Genomic DNA, 18,762 nt, shown 5'->3' on the forward strand with positions numbered 1-18,762 from the left:
ATAAATCCTATTAATAGTAAGCAATAATCAAATATTGCTTACAAATGATATGATTGTAATGTAATAGCTAGACTAATAACAACAGATAACAGGAATATCACAATAATACGAAGATTTTACCAAAAAGATACAATACACAACCAACTGATGTTGACTTTCTGTAAAAGGGAACCTGAAGAAAGAAGGCGTGGGTCCTGCTCCCTGTTATCTTACTGTGATTGGCTGTTTAAGCTGTCGGTCAAATTACACCGATCCACTCAGCGCTCGCCAAGCCAAATGAGAAGGCGGGCTAGCGTTAGAGTCGGGAAAGAGCTCAGGGAGTGAGTGGCGTCAGCACAGCAGCGGCTCCGGCACAGGGTGGAAGAAGCGATTGGGAAAAGGACTGGGCTGTGTTTTGTCGTTCAGGTTTCGGGAATACTCAAAATTTTCTCCCAGAAGGTAGGTTCCACATTGTGTGGATTGTCTAGAGTCATTAGGCTAATTTCTCTCTTTTTTTTGATTGCAACCTTTTTTTGTTTGTCCACCTACAGCAGCCCGGATGGGAAAGTGCATGCGCTAGCTAAAACGAATCGGGACATAAAATGTGAACTGTTTTTCTTTATCTAGCACTAGCCTTCAACGGTATTTAACTATCGGTTTAAAAACTTTTTGGGCCTTGTTAATCAAAGAAATGACAGTTTTAAAGCCATGTTTTTATTCGTTTTGGTATAGGGTGGGTTTCGTGGACAATTCAGGACATGTCGTACGTTATTGAACGGGGTGGGGTAGCTAACCATAGTGCGGCAGGAAAACTTATCTTCGAAACGATAGATCCACATAGACGGAGGTGCACGTAACACAACCGCGCCCTGGCTCCGGGTGTCCTGTGCTGACATTAATATGGTCTCTTCAAAGTGAAGAATAGGTTCCAAACATAAGAAAACAGCCAAGAATTATATTATTTACTTATCTATTTCTCAAACTGTTTCCTTTGATCTAAATGCAAATCCGAAATGTTCACCCAGATGCCAGGTTCAGGTTTGACCCACTGAAAGCGGAAAAGGGTCATAGCACAGAAGCTATGGCTGCCTCCATACTTGATATTAGAAATGTTACCCAGTTCTGCTTGTTTGGCTATAAAACGTGGACAATAGTTGGTATGAAATGACGCAGAATGCATGTACGTAGACAAACATCATGGTGCTGCACATTGGTTTAATGTTCCTACTTATAACTGGAGGAGTCCATCAGCATTATGTTGACAGCTGGTTTTAATCACAGGCCATTCACAGCAAAAACAAGCAGTTGGCTTAATTATGTTCAAGTCAAATTAAGAGAGTACACTATTTACTAGTATCCACGGCAAAGGAATTTTTATTGCCTAATTAGTTAGATCTGTCTGAAAAATTTAATTAAAAATTTCCACAGCTGGACTGCACATGATGTAATGAAAATGGGTTTGCATATTAATGAGTGGTTTGACAGGGAAATGTAGTTCTTGAATGTGCTGTGACTAAAATTGATTGACTAATAGTTTATTTGCAATTCATCATATAGTCTGTTAAACATGAATAAAATAAAGATGTCTTCAAATGCCCTCATTTGTAGGCCAAAAGCTCTGAAGCCGATACTGCAAATATTCAGTTTTCAGTGACAAATCCTTACATTTGTGTAGTTAGAATTGCACCGTATTTGGCATTTTTGGCTGATAAAATGACTGAAATAAACGACTGGTTAATTCCCCCCCCATCAATTAATTGTCTCAGCCTTGGTCCCAGTGTTATGAATTAACCCTTAAAATTTGACTTGATTCTAAAGACTTGATGGTGACTCTTTCTCACTTGGCTGTCATAAATGGTCTGTGCAGTCAAGCCCTTTTGGCTGGCTCATGATCCAAATAGCTCTCAGTGCAACCCTTCTGTCTGTGTGCTACCACCAACTCATTTGCTTGCTTATGACAGTAGTCTGGTTTGATTTTCTAGTGACCATGGTTAATGTACCCAAAGGCCAGCATGAGTTGCATATTTACATGGTGTGATCTATGTTACTCAGCTACCACATGTAATCATCTCTGCAGCTGAAGGGCTTTCCCTCTCTGAGGCTCACTGTGGGATGCAGAGCAGGTGAAGGCTGACAGAGCGACCCTAGGGTCAACAGTCAACAGTACTACAGCTGTGTTTGGGTTTGCATTACCCATTGCAGACTATAACCTCCGCTGGTTGTGCTGCAGTTCAAGGTCGTAGAAGTGCACAGTCTGCCTTCCTACAGCTGTTCTGAGAGAGGAAGTGGGTCAGGAAGAGGGAAACCAAGCATGAGATGCTCCTGTGTGCACTGTACATTTTGAAGTGGTTTTAGGAAGTTCATGAAGATTTATGTGCAATATCCAACATGTCTTACATTTTTTTTCATCAGTGTTGATCACGGTCTGGCTAAGTGCAGATGTTCCCTGTTGAATATTGTGCTGAAATTGTTTAGAAGTAGTGGTTCAGTCTTGGACTTTGTTTTGTGAACTAAGAAATGTGCACATTAGGTAGACGGTAGCATGGTAGTAGTTTGACATCCCTCCTGTAACAGTTGGTTCTCATATCACTGTGCTCCCATTATAACATCCTGTGGAAAGAAGCTAAATATGTTGTCAGCAGTTTGGTCTCTGCATCTCAGCTGGAATCAAATGTATTCCTTTATCAGGTTCAACATACTGTATCTCAGCTTGTTTTCAGTCCAGTCTGTGTTGGTTGTTATCTCACTATGCACTTTCTAGATTTTCTACAAGAAACTTTTAGTGTGAAATACCACACCTTGTAAATTTAACTGATGTGTGCTGCAAATGTATCTTTCCCATAGAAGATCTTTCTACAAACTTGTGGGAAGAAACCACTTGCTTAGCAATTCAGTTTTTGTTATTTAGACCATCCTAAAGAGGATCCCCTGCCTAAACCTCTGCTGCTAATTGCTTACAATGTAGAAAATGGACAGAGACACTGACTGTACTACCAGATTGATTGAAAATGTTTTAAATTTTGATGTGTAAATATCTAAATTAAAATTATAACGTAAACATGACGCCGAAAACAAGCCAACCCTCCCGATTTCATAAACCACAATTAAGTATTTTAAAATTATGTTGGACTTCCTTTTTCTAGTAGTCTGAAGCTTAGTAATTCCAGCAAATGCACACAGACAAGTACTATTTCTGTCATTGGTGTTTTCCACCACAGCTGACATCTGTTGAAATGGAGCAGTGGTTTGTTCTTTGCTCACTTGGGTAGTGGGGGGACGTAGCTGCTCAGGAAGAGGAAGGGACATGCTTTGTTCTCTCCGGCAGAAATATTCAGGAGTGTTGCATGTTCAATTCACATGGCTGTAGATACTAAAGAAAACCAACTTGCAAGCACTCATAAAATTTAGATTCATAGGATTTTAAAGTGGCCTGTTTGTAAAGTGTTGACTTTTAAGAAGGATAAGTTGTTAAGGATTTTACTTTTAAATCTCACAGCACAGAAAGTGATAGAGAGAAGGTGGTAATGCTTAAGTGCAGTTCAAGGCAGTGTTTAGCACCACACTAGATATACTGACATTTTCTGCCACACTTGTCTGAATCAAAGTAGTCTGTCTTTCCTTTTCTGGAATGAGGAAGTTGGAAAAACCTCATCATGTGACTTGTGGTGTTGAAATATTTTGATGTGTAAATGTCAGACACAGTATAAGTTGTTGATACATGTACATATCTTTTAACTAGAGCGTGGAATTTGATTGGAGCTGGTAATTGGTCCTGTATGTGTGTTACCTACTGAGCTGGACTTTGAGCTGCATTGCTCTTGTGTCTGCAAATCTCATTTCCTCGGAAGTATAACAGAGTACAATAGCACTGGTGAGTAATTTGTTTCAGTAGTATTTGAACTGAGCGAAACGCAGGCCCTTCACTTGGGTTGGAAAGAGGTGGGAAAACGGCATCTTATCTCATTGTTGCAAAAGGCAGTGGAATGTAGCTGGAATCTGATGACAATGGTGGTCCGTGGCCTTGGTTACAGGAAGGGGATTTAGATGGCGTCTCATGCGGTCTTGGTGACAAAAGGCAGAAGGCAGCCGGTGTAAGGAGAGCACTGGGGCAACATCACTGGTGTGTGTAGTGGGGGCGATGGGTGCCTTGGGTAGCAAAGTGTGGGAAAGAAAAGTCTGTGACCATTCATGGCTATTTATGTCACTGATGTTACAATATAAAACTTTGACATTACAATACCATTGCTAGTCATTACATATGGCCCAACCCCCCCCCATTTTGATTTTGGGCAAACATGTTAGACAACATTCCACCCCCATCATCAAAACACCACATGAGGGAATATCTTTTTAGAAGAATGGTGTTCATTCATCCAGTAGAGTCTAGAGACTTGTAGAGTCAAAGCCAAGGTGCACTGAAGCTTCCCGACACCTTACTGAGACATTTTGTTTTTTTTTTTCCTTTAATTTGTCGCCTGTCTGTACCTTTAAGGCGTGGCCAGCTGTGACCTGGACTGGGGCTGCAGTGTGGCTAGTAACCACACTGCAGGGAAGTCGACTTTGTTGGTGATGAGAAGCACCAACAAACGGAGGCATTGCAAAACTAGATAAAACCTGTTGAGAAACAGGACTATATACTGTCAGCAGTACAGTCAGTAGCCTTTCAGGGTAACAAGAGCAACTGCAGACATATTTAAACTGGGCATGTCTGATGACAAAAGCTCAGAATAATAATGAAAACACCTTCAACATATTTAATACATTTAATCCATTTGTTAACTGGTGACGTAGCATTCCGTTTCTGGGTCCAAACTTCGGTTCATTCTCCTCAAGTCAGTATGCCTGAATCGAACATCTCTGGTCAGCTGCCGTTCTACTGCTTTCCTTGCAATGAGAAGGGGAAAGGCATGGTTACTGTTGATTAGGGAATTCACAGTATTCTTATATTAATACTTAATAAAAATAAAACTTCTACCATACCTGGACAAAGTGCTTACAGAGTCACTCACTCAAACACATACTCACACACCAATGGTGGCAGAGCTGTCATACAAAGCCCTGGCCTGGCCACTGGGAGCAGCTCGGGTTCGGTGTTATGCTCAAGGACACTTAGTCCTGTGGACTGGGGAGACCAGGAGTCAAACTGCCAGCCCTGCGATCAGAGGTCGACCCGCTCTACCCCTGACCCAAAGCCACCCCACATAAGCTCTCCCTCTCCCACATCAGCTCATCCTGATCTGTGGCTGGGAATTTCATGTTATGTCACATCTCAGTCATCAAGTGCACTATGAAACACAGCTTAGCACTCCAACAACAAGGTGATGGAAAAAATATAAAACCTCTTTATAACATAGTTTGTATCGACTGACATTGTTGACTCTTGTTTTGTATTTTTCATTGTCAGGAATAAGCCAGTGTCTTTGGGCTTCACAGAACCGCATTAGGCAATGGATTTTAATTCAGGTTAGGCTGATTACCTGCCATAGCAGGGATCTTATGATCCAAGTGTTGTAGCTAAGTAGTTTAGTAGATCTCATCCGTGCCCTTGAGTTTTCTCTTGGATCTGAAGCCCGAGTTCTGATTGGCCCAGCAGATACTGGAGGGCTTTTTGTTAGAATTAGGGCTGGATCAGTGAGCTGTAAATCTCAGGAGTGTCACTGAGTAGCACAGCGTTCCCCCAGAGACCGTCTCTAGCATATGGCAGTGGGTCATAAAAACAGAATATTAAATAGCTGATTTATAGTATTCACCATTGATTCAGCTTTGCTCCTGCAGTTATTTTATTGTATTTTTTTGTCACTTTATCCTTTTTTTTTTTAGTTTTAAAGTTTTGCTTGTTCAATACAGTATGCTCTGCTGGATGCGGAAAACCAGTGCCCTGATGTTGTTCTTTATAGATGGACACCCATTGTGTTGAGAATGGCTGTGTTTACCATTATTCTCTGGGATTTCTGTGGTAGCCACAGGAATCTAACAGGAAGTTGGCCATTTGGATAAATCCTCTGGTAGTATTGAGCAGAATGACCCTGCTTCCTGTGTGCTATCCTTTAAATCCACAAAAACTCTCACCAAGCTCTGCAGCTGCCTTTGTATAATCAGGGTAGTATAAAGGCTCCAGAACTACACAGAATAATATAGATGGAAACATTTATAAATCAAAGTGACATGACACATTTTCAGCTTTTTATAAATTTTAAAATCGTGTTACTTCCAGTGAGGTGGTTGACTTCAGCTGCAACAATACAGCTGCTTTCCTCTCTGTTACTCTTAACACAAACACCTGAGCTTGGTCCTGTTTGCTTCAGTGAGATGAGACACTATTGGTGTCAGGGCAGTTATATTTGTCTGTGTGTGTGTGTGTGTGTGTGTGTTCGTGTTCGTGTTCGTGTTCAGTTTCTAGATTCAGAACGGTTCACTGGTTAAGCCAGAAGGTTATTGGCAGATTAATTACTGATGAAAGTAGGCATTCTCTGGTCACACCTCCACCACATGTCCACAAGCATTCACATTCATTTACATGTGCCCCAGGTGTTTTTGTATACTGTGTAGTTTCAGGCTCAGCTCATCAGATGCAGACCTGAAGAATCCTGTTGGATAAGGTGCCTTGCGTTTTGGCATTTGCACACGATGGGACTAGGATCTGCCCAGCAAAAATGAACACTAATGTTGTTTTTGTTCTTGGCGCTTGTATCAGTGGGAGTAGCTTCTAACCACGGTGATCACCCAAGTGACTATGAAATGGTGATTATGTTCCTGAAAAGTCAGAATATGCCACCACCACACAACATGGCTTACTAACCTAGACCCAGTGTTATATAATCAGCTGCAACCCCAACCAGCTTGCTCTGACCTGCAGCATGTACTTTGATACAGCCTAACCCTGCCGTTAGAGCGTTTATATCCCCTGTGTCCTATGTAGTTATCTAAGGTGAATGAATGTTGTATGTACAAAAACGGTGACAAGTCAATCTGGTGAACACTGTTTTGGGCATTGGTAGTGTTAAGTTTTGAGGTGACTTTTGGGTATTATCTAGAACTAGCCCTGTTTTGTTGGTTGTTGTAACAACATGACTGATATCAAACATTTCCTGCTATTTGTGGAGCTAAAATATAGTGTGACTGGGGATTTTTTGCAGGCCCAGACTGACCTCAAGAATGCAGCGATTGTTTTGTCTAGACTAGTCGCACTATTGTGGCGATAAAACAACTCATCTTATAAAGCTTTCCTTTATAAAACACTGTACTGGGTTGCTGCAAATTGACAGAGCCAAGAGCAGCAGGAGAGTTTTCTTTCTGTTTGAAGAATGGGAAGGGCTCTGTGGCATTTATGTGGGTTAGTGGTGTTATGAATAAAAATGACCCTGCAGATGATTAGATCAGCAGTTACTAAACAAACATGGAACTGTACTGCACCAGACAGGCTGCCTATTTCCTTAGGTTTTCAAAGTTGAAAGAGGTGGTGGCTGTTTGGATAACAACACCTTCCATCTGAGTAGACCACCAATATCAGTTTGTTTCAGTGGAGAAATAGGTCATACTCATGCTTCATTTTATATCTACAGCATCTAAGTAGTTCAGCAGTTGAGAGGCAGTGTTTTAGAGATAAGTTAAAGCTCCACATACAGCTCTGCGGGGTGTCCTTATCTTAACTTTTTTTCTGTAGTTTTCTGGCTTCCAGCTGCTCAGCATTGTCCACTGCTGAGCTGTTTTCAGACTCCAGCTCATTAAACATTGCCTAATTGTGCAAAGCAAGGAGTAATTCCAAATATGGAGATATAATTATATTAAATGCTTGTTTGTTTTGACAGCACAAGTTACTTTTTTAGGATATTAGTTTTGTATCTGGCCTAGGTTGATATTTTCCTGATGTTGCTAAGCAACACGACTGTGTTCCTAAACATTTCTTGGAGACGGATTCCAGTCAACCAAACACCAATTCAATTGCCCATGGCATAAATTGAAATTTTACTATACCTTTGTTTTCCCTTGACACAACAGTACTGCTGCTGGAGGTCTAATTTACTGTTGCTCTCCCCTTTTTTAGACAAGACTAATTATAATTTGCAGAATAAGCAAAAGCATTACAGCAGCCACTAGACATTTCAGGGATGCAGACTGATGTGGAGAGGAGCTGTAAGATGTTCAGCTCCCTGATGACTGCATCAGTGATGGGCAGGTAAGGACACTGACTAGCCAGTCACAATATTCGTTATGTGTACTGGCCCACTGCCACATCCTTAGTCCATTTCACTGAGGTATGTAAATGTAAATCACTGCTTAATCAAAGGCATACTTTTACACCTTAGGCAATTGTAACTAAAACAAACCAGTTTACTTTTCTTTCTTCTGCCCAATAAATAGCTGATGAACTGGCAGTGACCTCACAAGTCAGATATTGCTCTGCTCCCCATGTTTTCACTCCTTTCAGGAAAGGGCACTCACTCCAGCCAAGAGCGCATATGGTTTCATTAGATAACCAGTATGCACTAGCTCTAGTTGAACACTCACAGTGCTCAACAATTAGCCTGATGAACACCTGACAGAGATTCACTGTAAGGTATATGCCAAATAAAACTTTCTTCCAATCCTGTGGAAAAAAGGTCCCCCGAATATCTTATTTTTAAGGGGTTTTATCTTATACTTGCTTAATTGAATCATGAACAGAGATGTGAGATGAAGGAGGTTCACTGACTGAACGGTCACACTCACAGGGCTGCTAGTGTTTGGCCAGTGTTTTCAGACAGAGCATGGAACAAATAAATAAATATGGTCTCAGTAATTAAATAGCTTTAGAAGGTACATTTCCACTGTGCAAAATTTCTCTCCCTAATTTGAACAAAAAATTTCTTTTATACCCAGAAAATACAATACAGACTTTTGTCAACTCGGGTCAGGCGTATGGTCTTACACTGGATTCACACAGACTTTCAATCAGTGAAAAAAAACACAGCCCTTCGCATTCATTTAAATGAGGGACTTTTTCTGCAACGCATCTGGCGCAGCGCTGTGTTGGTCAGTCATGTACGTGCAAGCACACATTCCTGGTGGATTACTTTGTATCATGAATGCCATATTTCTGCTGTTTACCTTGAGATTGTTGAGACCAATGATAAAAGAGCTGCCCCAGGATGACTTTCCAGAGCTGTAAAATCCTGTCTGTGAGCATTACAAACCACTCTGTTGTGTGTTGGTGTCTAATAATCTTTAAACACATAGATCAGTTTCTCCAACTGGACTAGATCATATTTCATTGTTTCACTAGTAACTCAAAATGTTCTCCCACCAACACAGGCCTTTGCTTGCATTGTTTTAAAACGGAGCAATTGTTTGTGTGAATCTGGCCCTAGAGTTTTAGCCACAGCAGAATTACATGATTTACAATATGTTAGTAGGAAAATGAGAATATATTCAATGTAATTAAAGGAGCCAGGGTCAATCAATAGAATAAAAACCTAACATCCAGTAACGAAGAAGGCAGCAGCAGCACTTTCTGTGCAAACCATAACCAAAATATTTTTTGGAGGTTTTTGGACACAGTTTTTAAGTCTACCACTGGAGAGGTAGCTGATTTAGGCCTCTGTTCACATGTAGCTTCTGTTCCAACCAGGCTGTATGTGTAGCTCTAAGTGTAAGCAAACTAGCATCAGCTCTCATAACAGAGTTGGTTTTGCTGAGTGTTACCCCAAATTACCATTGTATTATTTTAAGGGCCTTAGACAACTCTTTTCTCATTTTGTCATACTTGAAAAGTAATTGTAGCTGATTAGTTTTTTCACGAGTGCAAAAGGCTGCTTCTTGGCTGCTGTAGACATGCTATGAAATTAGAGAATACGTATCTCTACATGTTTGTCAGTGTGTCAATTTCTTAAAATTAATTTGGCGTCCTTTTTTTTGAAGTTGCAGTGTATCTACCAGGACCTGTGTAGACTGTTCATATACTCATGGTCTGTGTCTGCCTTTCCTGGAGTGATCAAATTCCATTTCCTAGAGAGAGAGACTTCTGATCCAGATAAATTTAGGGGAGGAATTATAGGATCTTGTGTAACACTTCAGTTTAAGGAAGATTAGTATTTAAGTGTTTTTAACAATTTTATTTAATTCCAGCAGATTCGTCTTGTAGTTCACCTTTGGTGTTCGGAGATATCAGAAGTAAGCAGCTTTAATCAGTGTTGTGTTTTACAGGAGGCCATTAGGACCTTCCCTCTTCACTACAGGAAGAACTTCCGGCTTGTCCTGCCAGAAACATGCTATGGAAGCGTTTCTCTGTTGCACTTATTCTTTCTCTTTTGCTCTGGCTCTCTCTCTCTCTCTCTCCTTTGTGCATGCACACACACACAAACACAGATGTGTGCTCAGAATGGAAAACCACTTCCATAATGTCCTACATCCTGTGCCTTGTTATGGTCATGTTGGTGACTCAGGCTGGTCAACTGCTACCACCTTCTGTATCAAAAAATAAAAGATTTGAGGAGCATCACAAAACCACTTAGGAGCTTTTGGCTTTCTTTAGGTTGCAGGTTAAATTGGACCTTGGTTCAGGTCGTTTATCTGAAGCTGGCCAGCTTTCCGTTATCTGTGGAAGTGGTCTGTTATTAAGCAGTGCAGTGGGTCTGCCAGCAGATTCTTGTCTTGGTGAAGCTTTTAGCTGAACCAGCCACACAGTTTGTTTTTACTTGGTTTGGGTATGTCCATTTTTTCCTTTGAAAGTGGCTCTTTTCTAAGGGAGCTACACATAAAGCACATTACTATTTCAGATGTTTAGTATTTGGCACGAATGAAGATGAGAAACAACTAGTCACTGATGCAAAATTGAATTCATGTTACACATCAAGCAGGTTTGTTTGAACTATTATACACTTTATTATTTGTAACCATTTTGAAGGTTGGAGGTGCTCACCAGAAAATACTATAACACAATAATAAGTTTTGCTAGTGGACTGTGATGTACTGCTGCTTGTGAAACAAAACCATTCTCTCTCACTTCCAAGAGGGGATGTTAAATTCATATTCAGTCTGCAGCACATGTTGGTATCACTCTACTTTGAAATGACCAGCATCATGATAACCAGGGAGACCCTTGAAGTAACAACTAGTGGTGTTTTACAAAGGTCAAACACATCTGCAAAGACAATGTGTAGTGGTAAAAATGCTCAGTCTATATCAGCTTTTCTCCAATGGGATGTTTTCCGTTCTCTTTGACATAGCTCTGTGTCGATTTACTGTATTTTGCAGTCTTCTGTGTTCCTGTTGTTTTGTGGCTGTTTAATTTTTAAACATATTGATTGTCTTCATTTATACACTTGTATGTCTTTAACTTAATTTGCCAGATGATGTATGTGAACTCTTCCTGTCTGCCTTTTCCACAGATATGAGACGAGTTGTACGGCAGAGCAAATTCCGTCACGTCTTCGGCCAGGCGTTGAAGAATGACCAATGCTACGATGATATCCGGGTTTCAAGGGTCACATGGGACAGCTCCTTCTGTGCGGTCAACCCCAAATTTGTTGCCATAATTATTGAGGCCAGTGGTGGTGGAGCTTTCCTTGTTCTCCCTCTTCACAAGGTAAGTGTGTGTAATATAGTAATTAATGCCACATTGGATAAGCAGGCAGAGCTGGCCTTTTAAGAAAACCGGATGCTTTTTACTTTGCTTTTCATACTGCTTTTTCATGATACATCATTAGTACACACTGAGTGCCTGACTCTTCAGTGGTTGTAGGTGGTTTTTATCACTTGTTGGTAGTGGGGTGCAAGTAGCTTCTTTGCTTGGTTTACTAGAGCACTTTTTTTTTTTTTTTGCTTTCATGACATGTTTTTTGGTCACCAGCTGGGTGCAGGTGAACCTCAGACATGAAATAAATTGCATGAAACGTGAAAGTAGATTGATATTTTTAGTACACATTTAGGCCCTTTTTGTTTTTAATGACCAGTTGCCTGACAAACTGCACATTTGACTGGTTAAGGCTCTGAAAATGGCAGAATTCTCCTTTAGGCGGCTGTTCTAGCCAGAACATCAGGTTTGTGAGGTGATGTGAACATCTGAGTTTGATATAACTAGAGTTTGAGATTGCATTCTTCAGCTAAACTCATAAATGTGTGGGTGAACAATGTCATTTGCAGTGATCTTGCCATCTGATGGTTATGTTTACCATCAGGCCAGGCCAAAACATCTAATAGAGCATGGTTTGAAGCTAAAATGTTTCCTTTTCATTCCAAGGAACATGGGGCACTTGGCATAAAGCTGTGGTCTTAAAGGTATCATGTGCTGTTTGAGTGCAGTTATGCATGTGATGTTTTTTTTCTTATATAAACTGCCAGATGATTTTAAGTGAACCAAATATTGGAGGAGGGTCGGGGGAATCCTGATATTGTTTTCATGTCCGTGATGACCTAAAGGAAAGCCAGACTCTCTGAGTGATCCTATTTAGACTGGCATGAATGTAAAACTCATATAGTTGAACTAAAAATCTTGGTTCCTTTTTTTGTTTTTTGTTTTTGAGAGCAACGGTGTATTTTCCACGCTTTGTGTACAGTAAATAATCATTTGCATTGAAGAGTTTACCTCAGACAAGCCAGACCGCTCACTCCTCATGTCTGTGTACCTTGGGATTAATGTTTACCAGTGGGCTGTGCCACATATGCTCATGTTTGCAACAGAAACTACTCCAAAGCCTCAGAGCAAATGGTCTCCTGATTCTTGGCTCCATATAAGGCATCGTTCCACTCCAACTAGAATTACACTTAGGTTGAGCAAGACAGCATTTCAGTGTTTGGCTGAAAACATCAGCTGGCTGAATACACCCATCCCTTTTGTTTTAACCCCGTTGACATAGTAGGTCGAATTAAGGTGCAGCAGAGTTCACACTGAATCCAGCCATGTCAGAGCATGTCCCTCAGAGAGAATCCTGGGGTGCCGTCATGGCTGACAGTGGTGAATTTCTGGCTGCTGGTCTTTTGGTCATTTCTGTTTGGCAGCTGTGAACAGTGGCCAAGTGGCAGGTCCTGACAATGTGAGCGACACAAGTACTGCAGTACTGTTGACAGATTTAACATGCGCCGGTTTGTGTACACCAATATACTGCCATGTCATTTGAGAATGCTCTGGCATAGGAGACTGGATCTCTGCTCCTGTCATCACACAGCTTAGACCTCTCAGCACCTTTGAGTGCAGAGCGTGTACTGGAGGCGGGCTGCAGGCTCGACCGGTTTCACAATCCTCCTGCGCTCCTCTCTGTGTCTGTGTTTCTGCTGCACAAAGTCTACTTTCACAGCTGAATTTTCCTGCGCTCCTCTCTGTGTCTGTGTTTGAATGAGCTGCCCACTGCATGCCATGTTCCACTACAGTGATGATGTTTCTGCTGTACAAAGTCTACTTTCACAGCTGAATTAAAAAAGTTCTGGGAGGCTGAGGTCTTTACATGTAGAGCAAACCTCAAGCAATTTCCTCAAGTGAGAGATTAAAAAAAAAACTCTTGATTTTTAGATCTTCCCACTCGCAAGCAGGCAGACACAGACTAATACTTCAGATACTTTACAGCGTTTTCTTCATTTCCACAGGCCATTGCACTGACAAGCTGAAGCTTAAAGGAAAATATCATTTTACTTAAGAACTATAGATTGTTGTGACTTTGGACAGCAGGATGACAGCTCATATCAGATAAAGTCAGTTGTTGGGACACAGAAATTAAATTGTCATTAATCTAGAAATATAATTGTGTACATGTATTTTTGGCATTTTCACCATGCTATTCTCAAGTGACTTTTTTTCTGACAAATCAGGTCCATCTGGAAGTCTCAGTATAGCCTTAGCTGGCAATGCAGGTCTCAAAAGTAGGGCAAGTCTGTACTTGCAAATGGTATAACTAGACCGCACTGCAGTGGATCAGTAAAACAGAGTTGCTTTCAACACCAGATCTTTTCTATTAAATTGAATAAACAAATATTATAATGTGGCCTCTAAATTATTAATCATTTAAGTAATTTGTGAGTGAATCAATGTGCTGTTCTGTGGGTTATTGAGTTAACTCTGTTCTACTTTGAGCTTTTGTCACTCTGTGCTTTACCATTTCAATTTTGTTGCAAAGACACACATCTCCTAACCCCCCCCCTTTCCTGTCCCTCATATGAGGCTGCATCTGTCCAGCTAACCCATCTGCCTATTCTGTGTTGCTCTGTCTCTGGGGGCAGCCAGCTGCTCAGGGCCTTTGTCCTGCACTTACTCCCAGAGCAGGCCTTTGTCATTACCACACTTCAAGTAGGGGGAGGCAGAAGCGTGATGATGCTCTTTCCCCTTTAATAATTAAGCTGACTGTGCACCATCCTTGTTGTAGTGATGCCACAACAGTAGGGGAATTACTAAAAAAGCATTGCTCTCCCTCTGATTCTGTTCCCAAAAATCTCCTCGTTGTGTGTGGAAATGAATGGAGAAGCATTTGGTGAAGTTCAGAAGTTGATGTTATAGATCTGTGATCCAACCAGTGGTCTGAGGCTCATTCAACCCATGGACATATTAACAAGAACCAGATACCACGTTCAAAGATGGCACCTATTTTATTCCCATGAAAGTTGCTCATTTCGTGCATATTCTGAAGAACGTTCATGTTTGTGTGGGCTTTCCCATGCTTCTGCAAAGTGAGTCACATCCACATTTACGCATGTGTTGCCGTTTAGAACATTAGTGGTGTTCACATTGGAGCTGGATGTCACAAACATGAATGTTAACCATCAACACAAAAAGGTCAGAATTGAACATTAACGCCTGTAATGTGAGTGTAGTTTTACTGTTGGCCCTCCACACACGTTAATGAGATAAAATGGCATGATCATAAAGCTGTTCCAAATGTCATTGTACCAAATGGATCAAAGTCCAATAATAAAGTCTTTTTGCACGGTATGGTGCTCAGAAAAATGTATTTGTCAATACAGCCACTCCTTTTCTATTGCTTGTGTATGGAAAGAAAAATGCTTCTTGGCCCATTGTGCGTCACTTGGTTAATGTCACTACGCCGGAATTTGCTTTATTATGTAGCCTCTTTTACATTGCCCATTCAAGATGGGATTATTGCTCCAATTTTACGTCATCCTTTTCTATATAGAAGGTACCAAGCTGGCATGGGGGCTCAGTGTTGACCCTCCCTTATTCTGCCCATGAGGTGCTTTGTCATTACCACACTTGGGAGTTGTGGGCAGAGGGTTGTGTTGTTTTGATGAATTGTTGTTTCAGTGATGTGCTACCAGTTATTTAAATTTTAACACTGGTTGCAAGAAACAGAATCTGTGATCAAAATCCTCAACATGTTGTAAACTCTGCACAACAGGCTTTAGTCAGAATCATTTTGAAAATGTGCAGGATGAGCAAATGCACATTCCTACTCTGCTCATCTGCCATTGTTAATTTGAAAACAATTTTATCTGCATGATTTGTTTTTCTGACATTTGTGTTATACGTCATGTTAAACATCACAGGTCTAATACTAAGATGTGGGTATCTGTAAAAACAACACAAGGTTCTGTGTAAATTGACAAAACTGCCATAAATAAGGGCCAACTAAACGCCAATATGGAAGGATCTCTTTTTAAAAGAAACTTGTGACTCAGAAGGGTGAGGTTAGCGTGGCCACCCGCTGTGACTCAGCACAGCCATGAGCATTGTTGCTTCCTTCAGTTGGAACACAGGGGATTTATATAGAGGTCTCAGCACATGTCATTCCTTTCCCTCATGCTTTCAATCTCTCCCTTTCTTTTTCTTTACTGAATGCCTGCTAATTTATTCCCTGATTTCCATATGAAGGAAGCTGTGGGAGCGAATGCAGCAGCTACCAAGTGTTTAGTCAAACATTCCTGATAATTCCTGCTCAGTGTAAATCATTACACATTACAATTGTTGTGATTTATACCCCTTTACTAGAATTCCCTAAATTATTAAAAGTATGCCATTATTAAAAATGCCTTTCTGTCTGGCGTGTTTTAGCTATCATCTTTATTTCCATGCAGACGGTGTTGTCGAGTGTTAGCCTCTCTAACTTCCTCCTTTGTATATAAAACAGGCTTAAACTACAGTCCCAGCACCACACAGAGAATTGCCTAATGTAGAAGGCATGTTCCATGTTGGTGCATCACATGCTGCCTCTGTACCCTCAATGCACCATTCATCCAGTGCTCAATATTTGCTGTTAGTAATCCATGGGTGTGTGCACACTGCACAGTGACACATTATTTCTTTTCTGTCTCACATACACCATTTGACAGCTAACTAAGCAGCACTTGTCACACGAAAATACCCTGGGTTTGCAAGATATCCAGGTCTTCCCCCATACTTTGGTCAGTTTCAAGACCTCTATACTGCTCAGTTGTCTCTGCCTTTGGCGCTCAGTCCTGCTGACTGCAGATTTTACCATATATGGTCATTCACTGCTTGCTGCCTGACAGCCTTCCAAGATCATTTCCTCCCTGGCCTGCCATTGGCTGCTTCCTGCAGTGTCGGTACACATGTGAATTTTGAGATAGGCTGAAATATGAAGAGCGGCCAGGTTGACAGAACTGGGTTGAAGTCAAATGTTGTTTCTGTCACTGTATCCAAATAATAAGCATGATTACTGAGTAATATTTCTAAACTACTAATACTGAGCTGTGAGCCCTGACAGCTTTGTTAAATAAATCAGCCTTTTTTTGTAGATGCAAAATTTGGAACAAAGCTATGATAAAGAAGAGTGTGTGTGTGTGTGTGTGTGTGTGTGTGTGTGTGTACAGTGCCATTTTCATTCATATTATGCATTCAAGTCTGCTGCAAACGAGCAGTTAAATCACAAAATAAACATTTTAGGTGGGCTCCCTATCAAATATTCCCAGATCATTTTATTAATATCTCTCCTTTCATATGCTGCTGTTAATCAGTTGTTCCACCATAGCTATTGTATCATAGCATGCACTGGGGAAGCAATAGGAGGATGTGGAGACACTGTAGAGAGCGGCCATCCTTCACAGCAGTCTCATCAAAGAGATGACCAGACTTAATGACCCTTCTGATTCGTAATAGATGTCCTCTTGTGTTGTGTACTTGCTTGGTCCTAATTACAATGACCCTAGACATACTGGAGATGTAACCACCTGCTAACCAATCATGCACTTAGACTGTAAGTAAGGACTTTCTTTTTGTAGGTACATTTACATGTTAAAATCTTGTGCTGCATAAGAGGTGATTTATAATTTCAGTTGCCCCAAATACTTTCTAGCTGTCTCAGATGTTATTTGGAATTAATCTTTTGAGCAAGATAGTTTTGCTAGCTTCTTACCAGAATCTGCTGTACAGGTATGTCTACTTAATCTCTTCAGCTTCTCTACTAGTCAAAGGTTTGGACACACTTTCCCACTCAGTCTGTAATATGGTGCATTGTATTGTGTCTGCCCTGTCATTCAGAGGTGTGATAGCAGTGCTGCTACTTCTGCCTTAGCTGTTTATCTCAACCATACAGACACAGAAAGTAATGAAAGTGGAAATTTCCATGGAGCTCGACACTGGTGAGCATGCATGGAAGACCCTTTAGTAGTGGGCATGTGTGAATCACATGTTGAGCTGTAATGGAAGGGAGTGTGCAGGCCTCTTGTGTAACTGAAAAGAATGCCCTCTATTGCCCTGAGCTCACATTCATCCATTTTTTGTTTTATTGTTGTGCTTTGTATCAGTCACAGTGTGATTCACTCTCATTTTGTGCAGTCTTAGTCGTTGCTATGTGACTGATTGTTTTCTAAGCATCAGGCATTTCTCTTTAAGTATACCAACTTTTATAATGCAGTTATGCTGTGTTTTGACCCACTGAATTTAGCTCCTTGCTGTTGGTTTGGGTGTTTTTTTTTTTTTCCATTTTTCTCATTCTGGACAAAATCATGCTCATGAGTCTTCAAGCATGTTTCCTGTATCTGTTGGCTAGTTGCTTTGAAGATGATCTTGCTTGGCTGCTTTAGTTTGTTAGAGCCATTTTTTTTAAGCTGTGCTGTCCATACGACCTTATATTGGTTTACAACACTTGAGGATTCTTCTCCGGTGGACAAAACAAAGCACTAAGTAAAAAAAAAAAAAAAAAAAGGCAGAATAAATCTAAATATAAATGTGGGTTTCCTTCAAACTCTGTTGATTTTGAGTCAAATTATTTGAGACCAGGATCAACTTTAGGAAGAATCATAGTGAATAAAACCTTAATACCTACAGCCATCCCTTGATATTTGCTGACTTCACTGTAGCTAGATTGTTGATAATCACTGAAGTTGCTTTTTGTCAGCTGCCCACCAGCAGTTACGATGGTCCGAGTGTCTAGTGTGCCATCTAGCTACAAGATTGTTCCTCCACTTGTGATTTGGAGAAGTCTCACTCCATACAAACAGCATTCTTGCCTCGTGTATCATGTTATCACAAGTTTAAGCAGGCTTCAGGCAAGATACACTTGTGTCCGCTTTTCAAACCCTGGAGTTTCTGATCAGAAGCAAACAGCATTAACAGCTCAAAGCATGCTGTGTTTTGCATCCTGGCGGCCTGCTCACGTTCATTAGTCATACTCATGCCAGAGCTGCCTAGGGCTGAGGTGTGGAATGTGAAGAACGCCTTGCTCTCTGGTCAAACTGTCATCTCTTCTTCGCCTGGGTTGATTGGGGGCTGCGTTTTGAGAGGTTAACTCAAGTGTTACTGGGGCTTTATGGTTTATTGCTGCTAGTCAACTGTAGCAGCTATGATTTATTCATAAAGTATAGATTTTTTTTTTTTTTTTTTTGGAGAAAAAAATAATTTGCGTG

General features: G+C 40.8%; 1 protein-coding gene across 1 annotated transcript in view; it reads left to right on the forward strand.

Annotated features, from left to right (window-relative positions):
* Nucleotides 1–298: 298 nt before the first annotated feature.
* The window catches only part of coro1ca (coronin, actin binding protein, 1Ca), a 33,066-nt gene continuing 14,602 nt past the window's right edge, over nt 299–18,762 (forward strand). Inside the window, exons 1-2 of the mRNA XM_020594488.1 lie at nt 299–438; nt 11,346–11,542. Coding sequence (XP_020450144.1) covers nt 11,348–11,542 — 195 coding nt within the window. The 5' untranslated portion in view covers nt 299–438; nt 11,346–11,347. The remainder of the gene's footprint in view (nt 439–11,345; nt 11,543–18,762) is intronic.

This window comes from Monopterus albus, unplaced genomic scaffold, assembly GCF_001952655.1.
Source record: "Monopterus albus unplaced genomic scaffold, M_albus_1.0 scaffold23.1, whole genome shotgun sequence".
Lineage (NCBI taxonomy): Eukaryota > Metazoa > Chordata > Actinopteri > Synbranchiformes > Synbranchidae > Monopterus > Monopterus albus.